Source organism: Chiloscyllium plagiosum, unplaced genomic scaffold (assembly GCF_037043375.1).
Source record: "Chiloscyllium plagiosum isolate Xiang-an unplaced genomic scaffold, Cpla_swu_hap1 HiC_scaffold_17, whole genome shotgun sequence".
In the NCBI taxonomy this organism is placed as follows: Eukaryota; Metazoa; Chordata; class Chondrichthyes; order Orectolobiformes; family Hemiscylliidae; genus Chiloscyllium; species Chiloscyllium plagiosum.
The window spans coordinates 56,711,968-56,731,005 of NW_028270155.1; the positions used below are offsets into that span (position 1 = coordinate 56,711,968).

General features: G+C 41.3%; 1 protein-coding gene across 1 annotated transcript in view; it reads left to right on the forward strand.

Annotated features, from left to right (window-relative positions):
• Positions 1-15,600, forward strand: part of nrn1la (neuritin 1-like a) — a 36,590-nt gene extending 20,990 nt beyond the window's left edge. The window contains exon 3 of the mRNA XM_043707472.2: positions 13,469-15,600. Coding sequence (XP_043563407.2) covers positions 13,469-13,748 — 280 coding nt within the window. The 3' untranslated portion in view covers positions 13,749-15,600. The remainder of the gene's footprint in view (positions 1-13,468) is intronic.
• Positions 15,601-19,038: the final 3,438 nt, after the last annotated feature.

Here is a 19,038-nt window from a genome sequence, read left to right on the forward strand (position 1 = left end):
GTGAGAAACCATAATGATCTCCTCAGAGACAGACACGAGTTGCAACTGACAGGTACCCTTCATTGTCGAGTATTTCCCAGGAGCTGAAAAACTATGCCATGTTCTTCGTGACCTGCAACACATTATCAATGAGGATGAGCACTTCGTCAAGACCTTCCCCACAACTCCACTTCTTACCTTTAAACAACCACCAAAACTCAAACAGATCAGTGTTCGCAGCAAACTGCCTGGCTTTCAGGACAACACAATACAACCCTGACACGGCAGATGCTGCAAGATGTGTCAGAGTGTCAACACAGATATCACCATTACATGTGGGGTCACCGCCCACAATGTACATGGCAGGTACTCATGTGACTTGGCCAACGTTGTCTACCTCATACGCCAGAGGCAAGGATGTCCTGAAGTATGGTACATTGGCGAGACTGAGTAGAGGCTGCAACAATGGATGAATGGACACTGCACAACAATCAACAGTTGGAGAACACTTCAGCGGTCTGGGACATTTGGCTTCAGATCCTCGGGTGACCATCCTCAAGGCAGACTTCGGGGCAGGCAACAACACAAAGTTGCCACCAGCAGAGGTTGATAGCCAAGTTCAGTACCCATGGGGATGGCCTCAACTGGGACCTTGGGTTCCTGTCACACTACATGTGACCCCACTGCACTACACACTCTTGCCGCTAACACACACACACACACACACACACACACACACACACACACACACACACACACACACACACACACACACACACACACACACACACACACACACACACACACACACACACACACACACACACACACACACACACACACACACACACACACACCGATGTATATCCCTTTACACTCACACACATACATATACAGACACTCTCACAGACACTCACACCCCCACCACTCCCACATGCACACACACATAAGTTTGTGCGGTGAATTTATACTTGCAGAATTTTGTTTTATTTTGTGCAAAAACTGCATGAATCCATGTAAGATTCTGTAAATCCCTTTTTTAGAATAGAATCAGTCTGAACATTGGGGCACAGACAGACAAACTTTAACCTCACCCCTTCAATATATTATCTGAGCTGACACGGCACCTATTGTGAAAGTTGATAGAGATTTTCAAAAGCAGGCTGGATAGAGTAGATGGGGAATAGCTGCTACCACTTGTGAAAGAAACAAGAAAAAGATGGTGTAGATTTAAAAGAAGCAAGCGTGATTTGAGAAAAAAACTTTTTCCCACAGCAAGTAGTTAAGGTATTGAATGCACTGTCTGGAAATTTGGTGGAGGCAGGTTCAAGAGGGCACTGGATAATTTTTTGGATGGTAATGGTGTTTAGAAATATGGGGAAAAGGTCAGAGATTGGCACTAGGTAACAGAACTAGTGCAGGCAATACGGGCTGCATGTCCTTCTTTGCTCAGCAACAATTCTGTGATTCTGTGATATACATCCACTAAAATCAGTGGAAACTTTAATGCACAGCCATTCAGCAATATCAGTTTTACATCCAGGCAGCAAGAAAAACATTTACTGCAGGCTGGCAGGTGGTTTTGAGGAAAGAGAAAGAAGGGAAATAATTAACATTAATTCCCTACCAAGAGTTTTCCTTGGTTGGTAATACTACAAATGTCTGTGTTGGTGCCTCATCAACACATCACTGAAAGCATTGTGAGATGTCTTATAAAGCATAGACTTTAGACTATGTCATTTCTCCAGATGTGTAAGTTCTGAATAAATCTTAAAAAATGTTAAGTTCTTGACTAAGTTTTCTCACTTTTCCAATGGGACAGCTTCTGATTTCCATTTGGTGCTTCTCTCATAGAAATAGAATGAGTTCATTTAGTTAATCGTACAAGTACTTAATTGTTAAGTTCCAAATTTCTAGCCTTTCTATCTAGCCCTTACTTTTGAAGTAAGTACTGTATCTTTTTCTGATTTAATCATTTCAAATTGAGGACGTTCTGGGGACAACGTTTTCCAACCACAAGCCTTTATGTAAAGACATTTTCCCTGAATTCACCTCTAACTGACTTAGTTCCAATGTTGAGTTGATGTTCCAGATTCTCCTAATGATGTTCCCTATTTATTCCACTATCTCCCATTAAACTCTCATTTCTAAGAAATATAATTCAAGCTGCTCTGTGTTTTTAAGCAAACAATGAAGGCAGAATGTTCCCAGACCCTTCTGGATTCCCAGCATTGGGACAGGTAGGAGCCCTTGAGACCATACTTGAGAGGGCGACTGGCTGAGCAAACTTCCCATGGTGTCCTTTTAATTGTGTGTTCTCCAGTCAGAGGGTTGGCAGGCTCAGCCTGTTGAGGCAGGTGGGAAAAGATGAGGAGTGTAACAACATGGAGACACCACTGGATGTTTAATTCTAAATGAGAATCTCACAGAGTCTAAGAGAGGTATGACCTTCTAGCAGAAGTGTTTGGTTTGAGGGCACGACCTTTTCTCACCCCTTTTCCATGGTGGAATGGAACCTCCAGCATCGCTGGGTCTCCTTCCTGGTGCAGGGAGGCTGCCTTCGTGGAATCGGACACAACCTGGGTCCTAACTGGGGCTGGAAGTTTGTAAATTGCCTGCCTGCTTATATGTAGTGGCCCACCAATTCACTTCCCAGGCCGGTGGAGAAACCTCTCCAGTGGTGAGGTTGCATCAGGGAACCAACCTGACTTGGATCTACTGCCATCCACCACCTCAAAGCCTGTCACCACAGGACTAGGAAAATTCAACATTATGTGCACCACCATTTTGGCACAACATTTATGGACCTTGTCAATATGAACAGAGTCTCTTTTGCAGAAAAGCGTGGTAAACACTTTGATACAGTGTGGGCAGAGCCCACACACAAATGCCCTTAAATTTGGCGAGTCTACTATTGTTGCAGGCAGTGCGTTCCACGTCCCTAATACTCTCTGAGTAAAGAAACTACCTCTGACATCTGTCCTTTATCTATCATCCCTCAATTTAAAGCTATGCCTCCTCATGCTAGCCATCACCATCTGAGGAAAAAGGCTCTCACTGTCCACCCTATCTAACCCTCTGATTATCTTATCTATCTCAATTAAATCACCTCTCAATTTTCTTCTCTCCAACAAAAACAGCCTCAATTCCCTCAGCCTTTCCTCATAAGACATTCCCTCCATACCAGGCAACAACCTAATAAGTCTCCTCTGAACTCTTTCCAAAGCTTCCACTCCTTCCTATAACATGGTGATCAGAACTGCATGCAATACTCCAAGTATGGCTGCACCAGAGTTTTGTACATCTGCAGCATGACCTCATGGTTCCGAAATTTGATCCCTCTACTAATAAAAGCTAACACACCGTATGACTTCTTAACAGCTCTATCAATCTGGGTGGTAACTTTCAGGGATCTATGTACACGGACACCGGGCTCGCTCTGCTCACCTATACTACCAAGAATTTTACCATTAGCCTTGTATTCTGCATTCCTGTTGCTCGGTCCAAAGTGAATCACCTCACACTTTTCCACATTAAACTCCATTTGCCATCTCTCAACACATTCTGCAGCTTATCTATGTCCCTCTGTAACCTACAACATTCTTCTGCACTATCCACAACTCTACTGACCTTAATGTCATCCGCAAATTTACGAACCCATCCTTCTATGCCCTCATCCAGGTCATTTATAAAAATGACAAACAGCAGTGGCCCAAAACAGATCCTTGCAGTATACCACGAGTAACTGAACTCCAGGATAAACATTTCCACCAACCACCACCCTCTGTCTTCCTTCAGCTAGCCAATTTCTGATCCAAAGCGCTAAATCACCTTCAATCCCATGCCTCCATATTTTGTACAATAGCCTATCATGGGGAACCTTATCAAACACCCTTTATATAAACCATATATATATATAACTTTAGTGATGTATATTCAGATTAATTTGTACTCTTATGTTTTCTACTGTTGTTGTTCCACATTAAATGGCATGCATGGAAATACCCTAGGAAGGGACAGATTGTCAAAGCACTTTATATTAGGGGTTAATTAAATGCCACACTGGAGGGTAAAGATGTGCCACCCTGAAGGACAATACTGCATGACATGAAGAATATTCATGTATCACACTGGAGGTTATTGATGTGAAAGACTGGAGGATAAGTCAGTTGTTTGCTCCAATGATCAAAGAAAGCAGGATGAATGGAAGAGCATTATTTAAATGGGGAAAGACTGCAGAAAGCCACAGCACAGAGGAATTTGCGGTTCCTGGGAGAATAGGAGGAGACTTTATTGAAAATATAAGCTTAATGGGCTTTACAGATTAAATACAGAGAGGTTGTTTCTCTTTTGGGAGAGTCTAACACCGGGGCATGACTTCATAATTGAACACAGAGATGAAGAGTATTGTTTTTTTTGCCAGAGGGTTGTGAAGCAGTGGAATTCGAAACTGTAGAACCGCTGAGGCTGAATTATGAAATTTATTCAGGGCCAAAACAGACAATTTTTAATCAGTAAGGGAATCTAGGGATTTGGAAAAAGTAGCAAAGTTGAGGATTATCAAATCAGCCATAATCTCATTGAATAGTGGAGTAGATATGATGGGTTGAACAGCCTACTATTGCTCCTGCTTCTTAGGGTCTCATTGAGGTATGACAGTAGAGGATATTGAGGTATGACAGTAGAGAATATTGAGGTATGACAGTAGAGAATATTGAGGTATGACAGTAGAGGATATTGAGGTATGACAGTAGAGAATATTGAGGTATGACAGTAGAGGATATTGAGCGGTGTCGCAGTAGAGGATATTAAGGCATAACGGGATTGTGGTGTGACACGATAACCGAAATGTTTCAGAATTAAAAGATTCACAAAGACATCAAAATGTTGACACAGAAGACAAATAAGTATGGGTTAGGCTGGCTGCATATGTAAATATTTCTGTGACTGAAACCACTTGACAGTAACAGCAGCCATTATCAATGTAATTCCAGGGTCCACTCTCATGCTAATTTGCTCATTAAGGCTAGATATTGTCTTAATTTTTTTTAAATGGATTGTCTTCTGCAGCCAGTTTCACATGATCAATCATTTGTTTGTTTGAACATGCTGAGCCACAAACCCACAAAAGCAGGAGGTTTTCAAAAAAAATTCTTTACACAATTAAACGTTTAACCAGATGTGTGATTTAAATACATTATGGGATTATCAAATTATATTGATTTGATATCATCCTTAACTGAAATAGAAATTGTGGCATTTTACTGTCAGTTACCTGACTCACATGGTAACCAGGCTTCCCTATGCAAAGAGTTATTTAAAATTTGAGCAGTGCTTTAATAGGGAATTGTAAGCTACAATGACATGACATTGGCTATTGGACTAGTTGCAAATGCTAATTGCTCCTCATGTAACATCACAGGGCAAAATCTAGGACCCTAAACTGACGTTTGCTGTGACTGAGCTACTTTTCTGAGATGTAAATGTGCAGGCAATGAGTTTACAGGTTGTTAGCTGTAGATAAGGCAGATCAATAAAACTGCGGTATTCTTAACCTAACTTTAATGCTCATCCAGTGGCTCCCTCACCAGTGACTGAACTCTTCCCCTTGCCTCCCTTGCCAGTGAATGAATCCAATCCCCCTGAAGTGTCACTCACTATTACCCTCCTTCATTATTCCTGAGCATTGTTCCTCAGCTGCCAGGAATCATAGAAATGGCCCTTAGAACAGGTCTAATGCTGATTTCACCTTCTGTCCAATTGATGTCAATGGAAAGTTACAATGGGCCTAGTAAAAAACTGATTTTCTAACCAATCCTGTGAGTTTTCTGACAACTGGTCCGTTGGTTACCCTGCTTCTCAGATCCAATTTAGTATTTTGCTTCTTCATCAATGGTCACAAGCACAGGGAGTTGGTAAAGGTGGTCACTCAAACATTGGCACCAGCCCTTTTTGTCTGCATTCAACAATACCCATTAAAGTAGCTGAAAATGTGTTGCTGGAAAAGTGCAGCAGGTCAGGCAGCATCCAAGGAACAGGAGAATCGACGTTTCGGGCATAAGCCCTTCTTCATTAAAGTAGTTTGATAACAGCTGTGCCTCAGCTATTATGCTTACCCACAAATATGACTTGAGTACAAAAATCACCAGTGCAGTACTAAGAGAAAGCTTCCTCTTAAGTCAGGGTAAGTTCTATCATTCATCACTCCTGCGCTCTCAGATCTATTTTGATGTCAAATCTGACAAGGCCACAATTTAAATTTTCAAGTTGCTACATGGTCTGTCCCCTCATTTTCTTAATAACTTTCTTCAGCCCTATCCTTTTCCTATATCTCCCTGTTCCTCCAAGTTTGAATGCTTGAACATCTCTTAACATTGAGCATACCCACACTTCCAGCTGCCTGGGCCCGACAGATTGGAATGCCCTCTCTAAAATTCTCTGTTCTCTCTCTTCATTTTAGATGTTGCTTAAAGCCTACCATTTTGACCAAACGGGGTATCACTTTGTCTGGTCACATTGCTGTGAAACATCTTTTATAGCATTAAATATGTTATGTCAATGCAGGTTATTGTTGTAATAAGGATCCTATGAAATTGTTTTGAAAAAAGGAAAGGGAATTTTTCCAGAAAAAGATTACCCAGTCATTTATTTCATTGCTGTTGTGGGTCCAAACAATACACACAGTTTTACAGTATCTCTGACATTGCAACTGTGACTAAATTTGATACCACGTAATGATAGGTGTGAGATACCTTGGAATGTCATGAGGCTGTGAAAGATTCTACAGAAATGAAAGTCTTTCTTTCATGTACGTGAATGCTGCTTTCATCATTTTACCTCAGTGTCCCACCCTCTGGGGTAAAAGAGCAGGGAGCTCCCACAGTGATATCCCACAGTCATCCACAGCTGCTGTTTCTGCATCGACCACTGTGACTCAGCAGAGGCCATCCATGTGCATCCGAAGTTAGTTCTCATTATTATTGATGTTGTCATAGGTCTGTTACCATCTTCCCTCACTCCCGTGGCTGCGGTTGGAGTCAAATTGACAGCTCTGCTTTCTAGCTACTGATAACAGAAAAGCTTTCTTTATCCCCTTCCTCTCATTCCACCTTCACTCTCCAATTGCAGTGTTCTTTCTATATATATCTCTGTCACCTCAATAACCTTATAATATTTCACAAGCAAATTACTGGGGCAGTTCGGTCAACAGGGAACTGGTAACAGCTGCTGTTCTTGCATCTATTTTAATGTGCTTCAATAAAAAAATGAAAATTTGTTGAGATCCGAGCTTGCAAACTCCTCACGGCAACATCAAAAAGTTGCACTTGGATTGATAACTTCTGCAAGTCATTTCTGATGTCTAGTAAATTCATCAGGTCTAAAATTGGGCTCCGTAAAGCTACTGATTTCATTGTCACAAGAGTCCAGAAAGGATAAAAATGAAACCATGTGAGGGACCCTCACTCCTCATTAGTGCAATTTAAAAGCCTTTCCATTAAGGCACTTTTGATGTTCTTCTGACAATTTCTGACAATTACGGGACGTCATATGTGTGTTGTGTTGCTGAAGCAACTCATACAACCATTTTGGTCAGTAGGGAGTGGTGCTCACCCTTTGCAAGGAGTAAAGTGGATTATTGTGGCCACTGAGCAGAAAGCTTTTTCTCAGTCATGTGTGCTACAGTTGTAGTTCATATTGGACTTCAGCTGGTAACAGCTGCTGTTCTTGCATCTATTTTAATGTGCTTCAATAAAAAAATGAAAATTTGTTGAGATTCGAGCTTGCAAACTCCTCACGGCAACATCAAAAAGTTGCACTTGGATTGATAACTTCTGCAAGTCATTTCTGATGTCTAGTAAATTCATCAGGTCTAAAATTGGGCTCCGTAAAACTACTGATTTCATTGTCACAAGAGGCCAGAAAGGATAAAAATGTAACCATGTGAGGGACCCTCACTCCTCATTAATGCAATTTAAAAGCCTTTCCATTAAGGCACTTTTGATGTTCTTCTGACAATTTCTGACAATTACGGGACGTCATATGTGTGTTGTGTTGCTGAAGCAACTCATACAACCATTTTGGTCAGTAGGGAGTGGTGCTCACCCTTTGCAAGGAGTAAAGTGGATTATTGTGGCCACTGAGCAGAAAGCTTTTTCTCAGTCATGTGTGCTACAGTTGTAGTTCATATTGGACTTCAGTACCACGAGGAGATGCAGCATGGACAGCAAAAAGGAAACGCTGCATCTGGAAGAAGAAGGAGGGAGGACTGTTAACAGAAAGCTGCATCTACCAAAGGTTCTCAGCACTTTTTCTATCACCACCTCAGGCAGGAGCAGTGACCAAGCCACCTTCTCTAACCGGATCTAAAGACAGGGATTCAGATTAGAATGGCCCTGTTAGTGGATATTAATGACATTGTTACCCTCAATTTGTACTCCTAAGGATATGTTGTTGATGACATTGTCAATGTCTCTCAGTTGATTGGGAATTGCTGCATCCGGGAGATCTTTGAGGTCCTTTATGTGAGGAATGAGGATTTCATTGTTTTCTCACTAACCAGAGAGAAGTAGGAAAAGCAGGCTTTGCTCAAGTAGTTGTATTTTCAGTGATGGCTGAGCCATCAGCTGCAGGCGTGTGGCTCTGTGGGTACTACATCTCATTGAGGAGATGTACTAGAATCACAAGGGTTACACTCCCCTGAACATGTAGTTGGTGTGTGACCATGCACGAGCATAAGTGTGGTGAATGTTTTTATCCAGTCCCACAATTTGAGCTATATTGGCAGTAAAATGTCACATTCTGGTTCAAGGACTACCCATTGTACATGGGTCTCCTGACTTCCCCCTGCCACCTGACTATATGTGGCCAATGCACATACAGTCACAGCAAGTCAATATTCTTAAAAAGTAGTTCCCCTGCCCAGGCCACTTCTCAGTGCCCACCAATACTCACAGCAGCGTGTAATCAAATTCCACCAAGTTCTCAGGAAGAAAGTGATGGTGAGTGGGAAGTGGGAAGTTTGGGGGGTGTGGTGGTGGAAGCTGGGGGGTGGGGGGGGGTGCGGGTAAGCTGGGGGGCGGGGAGCGTCGTGTCGGTGGAGATGGAAGAAGGTGGCATCCAGGACTTCCTCATTCTAAACATCTCATCAGATAGTGCTTCCCTTGAAAATATCTCATATCGTTATTGCTCTACAATTCCTCATCTTTCTATCCCTTTTTTAAAATCAACTATCACAATATCCTTGACCAAAATCTGAAAATAAAAGATGCCACAATCCATCCATTTTGTAACAGCTTTATCCCCCAGCATTTCCAATGACACATGTAAAACTCAACTATTCATTCCATTAATACGTGTTTTCTGCATGTTTTAGTACTCCCAATAGCTAAACCTTGCTGTGGAAGGCTGTTGACTTTCAGTCAGCAGGTAGCCTTGCAAGCCCATCCCAAGGAGCCTTGAGGGCTTGGGTTTGGACTTCACTACCTCAGTATAGGTGATAGTGGTCTTAGCTCACAAACAGGCAACAGCAGGGGCATTGCCTAAGTGGCAGTGGAGTAAGCATGAATGTGGTCACCTGGGGGGAGGTAGCAGGCTCGTGCTCTGTGGAGCTACACTCTTCATTGCAGCAGCCCCTCAACAATCCACAATTTGTTGAAGCACGGATTGCTGGACCTTTGTAATCCTGTGAACCCCCATTGTATGTTGGTGTCCACAGTAATGCTGGCAGCAGTCAGGGCTTGCATGGCAACAAGCCCGGAGTTCATGATATCAGCTATAGCATCCACTCAGACTTTGAGTGGTTTTGCCCTGTGTTGAAATGGAAGATGAGACTTCAGCCACTAGCCACTGCATCATGTTTTGATCCTCAACTATCTTCATAGAGTTGGTCACCACTTCCACATTGGAAAAACTGGGCTCCAAACCTGCATGAAGCCACAAGCCAAAGCAGAACCATATTCCACCATGCTTCTTGACAGTGATAAGTGTCTCACTTTACAGATTGGTGGGGTAGAATCTCTAGGGTATCAGAAAGCATAAGGACCATATTGAAAGATGAAATGAAACTGTGGGAATTAAGGGTGGAAATTGCAGATGGAATGGCAATACTTTTTCAATCCACAGAGATGTGATGACGGCAAATCATATTTAATCAACTTGATTGAGATTTTTATGATGGGATAACAGAGATGAAAGTAGTGTGGTTGATGTGATTTGCAAGGACCTCCAAATATCAATTAATAAAAAGCCACATAATGCACTAGTCAGAAAAGTTGAAGGTCATAAGATAAAGGGGGGTGCAGCATCACATCTTACCATACACCATTCCAGAATAACTTGCCACTCTGCAGATATTTGCCAAAAAAGACCAGCGTCCCTTGTGCTTATGTCATCTTTAAAAGTCTATTGTGCACGCAGACAAGTCCTCTCTGTCTGGAGTTGCCCTGCAGGGTCTTTGCCATAATGCTAATATGAGCAAAATTTTGCATTGCTAAAATGGTTACTGTGGAAAACGTGACCCATAGCATCATGCAATAACTGTTTTACCTGTGGATTCATACTCACTGATAATTGCATACTACATTCAGAAACTCTACGATTCTTTAAATGTTTGCTGCAATCCCTCACCCCTCTGTACATGTCCTATTGTTTTTGCTCTGCCAATGATTGTCATGCTTTTAACTGCCAAGGCCTAGCTTTGTGATTCTGCCCCTAACTTCTTTAACTTCCAGTAAACCTTTACAAAATGTATCTCTTTGACCAAGCTTTTGTCACCAGTCTTAATGTCTCCTTTTGTGACTTTTGGAGGCATTAGCTTTCGGAGCGCTGTTTCTTCATTGCGCAGTTGTGACCACTGCCTGATGAGGAAGCAGTGCTTCAGAAGCTAGTGCCTCCAAATAAACCTGCTGGACTATAACCTGGTACTATGTGATTTTAACCTGGTACTATGTAACCTGCTCCTCCAAAACAGCAGACAACCCTGACTTCAAATTCCCTTGAAGACAATGGGTAACCAATTGGCAGGCAAACAATGGATGATACAACTACCTTCTCTACAACTGGCAGGTGAAGGCGAACTCAAAGTGCAATTGTGTCCTTGAGTCACAGATCATGGAACACATCCTCCTGAGGGACAGGACGTACATGTATTTGGAAAGGCAAGGACTGATTACAGATAGTCAACATGGCTTTGTGCATGGGAAATCATGTCTCACAAACTTGATTGAGTTTTTTGAAGAAGTAACAAAGAGGATGGATGAGGGCAGAGTGGTAGATGTGATCTATATGGACTTCAGTAAGGCGTTCGACAAGGTTCCCCGTGGGAGACTGATTAGCAAGGTTAGATCTTACAGAATACAAGGAGAACTAGCCATTTGGATACAGAACTGGTTCAAAGGTAGAAAACAGAGGGTGGTGGTGGAGGCCTGTGACCAGTGGAGTGCCACAAGGATTTGTGCTGGGTCCTCTACTTTTTATCATTTATATAAATGATTTGGATGTGAGCATAAGAGGTATAGTTAGTAAGTTTGCAGATGACACCAAAATTAGAGGTATAGCAAAGAAGGTTACCTCAGATTACAACAGGATCTTGACCAGATGGGCCAATGGACTGAGAAGTGGCAGATGGATATTAATTCAGATAAATGTGAGGTGCTGCATTTTGGGAAAGCAAATCTTAGCAGGACTTATACTCTTAATCGTAAGGTCCTAGGGAGTGTTGCTGAACAAAGAGACCTTGGAGTGCAGGTTCATAGCTCCTTGAAAGTGGAGTCACAGATAGATAGGATAGTGAAGAAGACATTTGGTATGCCTTCCTTTATCAGTCAGAGAATTGAGTACAGGAGTTGGGAGGTCATGTTGCGACTGTACATGACATTGGTTAGGCCACTGTTGGAATATTGCATGCAATTCTGGTCTCCTTCCTATCGGAAAGATGTTGTGAAACTTGAAAGGGTTCAGAAAAGATTTACAAGGAAGTTGTCAGGGTTGGAGGATTTGAGCTATAGGGAGAGTCTGAACAGGCTGGGGCTGTTTTCCCTGGAGCATCGCAGGCTGAGGGGTGACCTTATAGAGATTTACAAAATAATGAGGGGCATAGATAGGGTAAATAGACAAAGTCTTTTCCCTGGGGTGGGGGAGTCCAGAACTAGAGGGAATAGGTCTATGGTGAGAGGGGAAAGATATTAAAGAGACCTAAGGGGCAACTTTCTCATGCAGAGGGTGGTACATATATGGCATGGGTTGCCAGAGGAAGTGGTGAAGGCTGGTACAATTGCAACATTTAAAAGGCATTTAGATGGGTACATGAAGAGAAAGGGTTTGGAAGGATATGGGCCAGGTGCTGGCAAGTGGGACTAGATTCAGTTGGGATATCTGGTCAGCATAGATGGGTTGGAGTGTAGGGTCTGTTTCCATGCTGTACATCTCTATGACTCTTGGCATCCAATTCTGTCTGATATCACTGTGAAGCACCTTAGGTCATTTTACTGTTGTAATGACATTGTATAAATGTAAACTGTTGTTATGTAATCGAGTATGCTCGGAAGACTAGGCTGATGATATATTGTGCTGCACAAGACAAAGTAAACTGATTTGGAAAGGGCTGCATAGAATACATCTGCACTTATGCACTTGGCCAGCACAAGGATGACATTTCTCAGAGAGTATAAAGCATGTAAACATTCAAAGTATATTACAGTATTTAAATATATTTCCATCCATGAAAATCCTTCCATTGATATGAAATACAAGAAAGATCTTTGAAAGAGCAATGATGTCTTTCTTACTCTATGATAATAAACTGTATTCCTACTTCATATTGTGCACTGTCAATTTGCAATGTCCTCATTACTGTGGCTAGTGTAAATTAGTGTCAACAAGACAACTTAGAGCATCAGGCAAGTTATTTGGCCATGTGATGAATCCCAATGGAACTTAAGAGTGATCTTGTAACAAGTTATTATTATGGACATTTCTAATCAACTTTATTACACATCTCTGGAGCAGGTGGCATTTGAACCAGGACTTCCTTGCCCAAAGATAGGGACATTACCACTGTAGTGAGCACAGTACTCTGATTATAAACTTTCCTAATCACTTAAGGAATTTTTAACTTAGTATTTTCCAACCAGGTTTTTCCCAAAACCCACGAGTTTCCACAATTTTTAGGTCATTTGCAAATATAGAAGAATTCCATTTAAACTTACTACAAAAAACTAAAATGAAATAATTATAAAATATTACCATTGAATAATCCATAATAGTATGTCATAAATTTTCAGATTTTAACTTAATTTCTCATTGTTTTAAAAAGTTCTTTACTTTGGTTGGGGTTCCTTCACAGAGTCTCTCAGAATGTTGTAAGGTTCCTTAATCCAACAAAAGTTGAAGACTACTGAAATAGCTGCCACTGAACGTTTGTTTTCTTAAGTGTATACATTCCTCTTACACCTGAGTAGGTCAACTTACTGTGTGCCATGTTTCTGTGCAGGTCCTGGGATGATTTTCACGCATGTGCAGACTCGGTTCTGGAAGGTTGCCCTGCAGACACCGCCTCCATTTGGGAGTCTCTGAGGAAGGAGTCGAAAAAGTTACAGTTTGAAGGCAACTTGCATGAACTGTGCAGCTCAAGAGTGAGACCATCTGGTACCATGGAAAATTCCGATAGAAGCGAATCAAACAGAGAGAGCCTGAAAGGTTCCTCCGGGTCACTGTGGTATGGACTGACTACCCCCATCCTGTCCATCGCTGTGCTGGTGGTCAACATGTAGCAAACTGACCCTACCATGATCTCCAGGTCAGCTCCCAGCATTGATCCCTTCACCGGAGAGACATGAACACCACTGATAAAGACAAAATGTTTGGCTGTTTAAATGTCTTTGAATGTTGTCTCTCTCTGTCGGTTAAGGATGGTTGTTTTTATATTGTGTTCAAATTACATTAATTTAATGTACTTTTCATTCAAAGAATGTCACACAGCTTGAACGCTTAGTTGATTCAATAGACAAAAATAAAAGTAGTTGCCCTGCTGCTTTGGAGGGTAAGTGTGCTGTGCCTGACTAGGAAATCCCAGGTTCAATTCCTAGATTAGACTGATTTAGAGTCTCTTAGATAAAGGATTGTTGGGCATCTGCAGTGCTTGTGGGCCTACTAGGAAATATCAGCAAGCGTTTCCATTACTGATTGTGCACATGTCAGACATCTGGTGAGGGCAGGATTTTCCCTGATGATAGTATTCCCCAGGATTGAATAATTTAAGTTACTCACTGCTAGACCCCCATTTGAACAAAAACCAATGAAGATTGCAGAGGACTGTTGGTGTCTGTGGAACAGCATCTTGGCAAGTTTCAGGCCCTCATGGAAGTGGGTGGAAGGATAGAGAATTGCTATGATCAGTATGAAACTAAAACAAGTTAATGTAATGGGAATATACAGAAATAATAACAGTATGGGAATTGTTTGATGTGACTATGTGCCTTGCAAGCAAATTACATGCAGTATAGGCATTGAACGAAAAAAGTAGTTTGGAGATAGAGTCATAGAGTCATAGAGATGTACAGCATGGAAACAGACCCTTCGGTCCAACCCGTCCATGCCGACCAGATATCCCAACCCAATCTAGTCCCAGATGTCAATATCTATATAGTAAAAACTGACTTTTCACTCAAATGCATTCCAGCTTATGCCATCTTGATTCAGTTGGTTATGCTCTCACCTCTCATTGTAGGATTTATGATCATAATCTAGGCTGACACTTCAGCACAGGACTGAGCGAATTTATTCAAAGGGCAGAGAACATTGAGTTGAAGTCCTATTAAATCACCAACTTCTCCAATTTGATTGCTACCTATAAACGTTATTTGGCCAAGGCACAAAATCACTTGCAGTGTCGCTTTCTATATCTCCTGATGCATTGTGCACCTGTTCTGTCTAGCAATAGCAGAAATCAGGTGATTGAAAGAAGTACAACTTGCACTTCTGGCATTTGAGCTGTAACAGCCCGAGCAACTATCAAGGATATGTGACGTTTTGCATTTGTGGGCATGTCTGAATTTTCTCAAAACATACCCACATTATTTAACAATATCTTCACACTGTTACTTTTTTTCTTTTCTTTTAAATACATAAACTAGCTAGAAATCAACTAAATCTAATCCTTTTCTTTTACATTACTTTGAGTATAATAATAATACTGCTCTGTGATATGATGGACAGGGACAGAGGGATGATGGAGGAAACATTTACTTAACCCTCTGTCATGTAGAATGTTCTTTTTAAATTCATTCTCAGGATGTGGCCAACATTTTTTGTCCTATCCTGGTTGTTCTTGAGAAGCTGGAAGTGGATTATCTTCCCAATATGCTGCAGTACCTGTGGTGCTGTGAGGTAGGGATATCCTGACAGAGCAACAATATATCACATAAGTATGAATATTAATAAAGGCTTTATATAGTACCTTTCACAGCCAAAGGATGTCCTAAAAAGCATTACGGCTAATAAAGTGATTTTGAAATTTGTTCATTGTTGTAATTAAGGACACCACAGCAGCTAATTTATGCACAGCAAGCTCCCACAAACAGCAAAGTAATAATAACCAGATCATCTGTTTTTGTGGTGTTGATTTTCTAATGATGTTCGTGTGTAATTAGTATGTAGGAATATAAAGATTTTAAAAAGTTAGTAGAGATGCGTATATATATATATATATATCCCTATATATATATACTTTCTTTCATACATGGGTCACTCAGGCCAACACGTATATCAATAGAGATTTTCAGTAAAAAGAGTCCCTTGGATAAATGCAGAACCATTAATAAAATAGAGCTACCTTCCAAACAATAAATGTTTACTATATGTGTCTGGTAACCCTTGTCCAGATTGTGTCAACAAAATAGGGAAACAAATTTGATATGCACCTAACAAAGAAAGGGCCTGCATTTATGCATGCTTTTCAAACTGGAATTATTTCTGTCACTTACAAATTTGTTGAAAAGGTTAATATTGCTCATTTGGCAGTATATCCATAACTCTCAGGCTGCCACCTTCGCAGTGAGCATTGAGCTGACTAGTATTGCCCAGTTGTAATATCTGAAATAAAAAGAAAGTGCCTGAAATTCTCTGCAGGTTAAGCAGCTCTTTGGAGAGAGAAATAGAGTTATGTTTCAAGTCAAGCATCATTCTTCATCAGAACTGAAGGACGGTAGAAATGTGATAGATTTTATGCCATAGAAAGGGGGCAATGGTCTAATGGTAATAGGTTAGAGGGCAGGAGAAAGTAAATGACAAAGATGCCATGCGACAAAAGATATTGGCTGTGGCAAGATGCAAAGTATTTGTTCAGTGCAAGTGTACATGGAAGAATAATGAACAGCTCAGAAAACATCCGAAAACAAAATTCCAACTAGCACATGGCAAAATGGGGGATAGAGTTCATAGTCTGTAATTGTTGAACTCAATCTTGAGTCTGTAGAATGTCCAGTTGAGATAATGTCTTTTGGTCATGCTGAACTTCACTGGAACACAGCAGTAGACCGATGTCAGCATGACAGCGAGATAATGAATTAAATGGCAGGCAACTGTAAGCTTGGAAGATCGTCAAGGGTGATCCTTTGAATGTGAAGGCTGATGGACAAGGAGAATCTCTGGGAAGGAGCTGAAGCGATGAGTGTAGACATGTAGGAAATGGATTGTATGTGGTTGAGTCACTGTAGGAGGAAATCCAGGATTGAGGGGAAAGGAAATCATATTAGAGGTGCTGTGGTGAAAGATTACATCATCAGGTCAAATTTTGAAGGAGAAACTGGGAGTGTGCAATGGAGTCTTTACAGGAAATAGGATATTGAAGAAATGTAGTTGGGTTAGCTGTGGAAGTCAGTGGTGAGTTTATATTGAACATTAATAGATTGTCAACCCCAGTAATGGAGTCAGAGAGATTGAGGAAAGGAAGGGAAGTGGGGAAGCAAAACCTCAACCAAGGAAAAGTAGTAAATTGTTTAAGTTGATTATAGATCTTTCATTCCATTTTCCAGCTCTTAGGTTTTGGAATTTTCTCCCTTTGCCACTGCAACTCATGGTTTTTCCACAAGACATTTCTACAAAAGCACCTCTCAGACTATGTTTTTGTTAACATGTCACAATTTTTCTTCTTTGGCTCATTGTCAGAGTTAACATGACACTGATACAGTTATCAAAATGCTTAATTAATTACTTAAATAATTAATTACTTGAAAAATTATTTCATTTTATTCTTCTACCCTACTGACAATATTAGAGAATGGGGCATCAACTAAATGTTGGAGCACATAGTTCCAATTTGCCAATTTACTGATTTCTGCATCATACTGCAAAATAACAGAAACTGAACTGGAGTAGCAAAGAGAGGGACAATGATAAAGGAGGAAAAAGAATGGAGAGAGCTACTGTGAAGGGGAAAAGTCTGCATCAGTGAGATAATGAGAAACAGGATTGGTAGATCTTGAAGGCCAACAGTTTGAAGTTTCCAAAGCTCTTTAATGCTTGTTATGGGCTGTTCTGTTCTTGGAAAAGAATGTCAAAAGTGAGAAGGACTTTTCATTAACATGATATGTGGTAAATCCCAATTGTCAGCACGTAGCCCATACTGGGAGATCATAGATATATTAAATGACCTGTTACATTTAATGAAAGAGAAAATGGATGTTAGAATCTGATTAAATAAACACTTCTCAGTGAAAGCCAAGGATGTTAAATACACCATACTGTTTAATGGGCATTGATGGTAAGTAAGGAGAGAGTGAGGACTGCAGATGCTGGAGCTCAGAGTCGAGAGTGTAATGCTGGTAAAGCACAACAAGTCAAGCAGCATTTCAGGAGCAGGAGAATCGACATTTTGGGCATAAGCCCTTCATCAGGAATGAGGCTGGGGGTCGGGGATGAGAGATAAATGGGAAGGAGGTGGGGTTGGGGGGAAGATAAGCAAGTGATGGTAAGCAAGTAAAACAGGGAGTTTTTGAAAGTGATTGACTAGTTTACTGCATTGCATGCTAGGAGAAAATATCTCTGGCTCTTCTATCTAACCTAACAACATCTTTAAGCTACTTCCTTCTTTATTTGGACTCTAGGTTGCAGATGATGGAACTTAATACATTGGCTCTCGGGAGTCCACTGCCCCCACTGCATAAGGGTTTCCCTCCTCGGCTTCATTTCTTCCAACAATAGTTCCACTGCAGGATCTATTAAACCAGGAGCGCAAAACGCTCCTATAGACTAGCCAGACATTTTATTTCCTTGATATTTCTGCAATTAAAACAATTAGGATACCCAACACTTTAGCAGCTTTTGACTCCCACAGCAGCTTACTACTGCCCAGTGGGTGGGCAACCTTTCAATGCCTGGAGATTGTCTGTTGTGCAGTGATGTTGGCTATGGAATTTATTGTGGGATCAGAGCTCGTGCCATTGGTCAGGCTGCTGTAGCCCAATTCAAGCCAGACTTCAGCTGGAAAGTTCCAAGATTACAAACTTCACACCCCACAGCCTCATCTGTCTTCCCCTACCTTGTGTCCACCCCTCTGCTGCTGCCTTCCCTTTCCACCTCAACCCACACCTACTCCTCCATTTCTGCCCTGAGTCTGTAAAGAGTTAGTCTCAGCTGTTGCAACACTAATGATCATATAATTGACTTTAGTTTGGGGAGATACTTCAGTCAGGAATCCTACTTCTGCTTGGTATCCAGTGATCCTGCTTGAAGTGGTCACCCCTTGCGGTAGTGAGGATGGCAAGGAGAGGTGGGGTATGGGTTAATGAAAGAACAGCTATGGTGTTGGCTATCATTTTTATTAATTAGTTCATGAGATGAGAGCGTTGCTAGTCAGGTCAGCATTTATTGTCCATCCGTAATTGCCCAGAGGGCAATTACATCAACCACATTGCTGTGGGTCTGGAGTCACATGAATGCCAGACCAAGTAAGAATGGTAGATTTCTTTCCCCAAAGGACATTAGTGAATCAGATGAATTTGTACTATTGTTATATGATCACCATTAGGCCTGTTCCTTGTTCCAGAAGGCAGTGTCTACTGA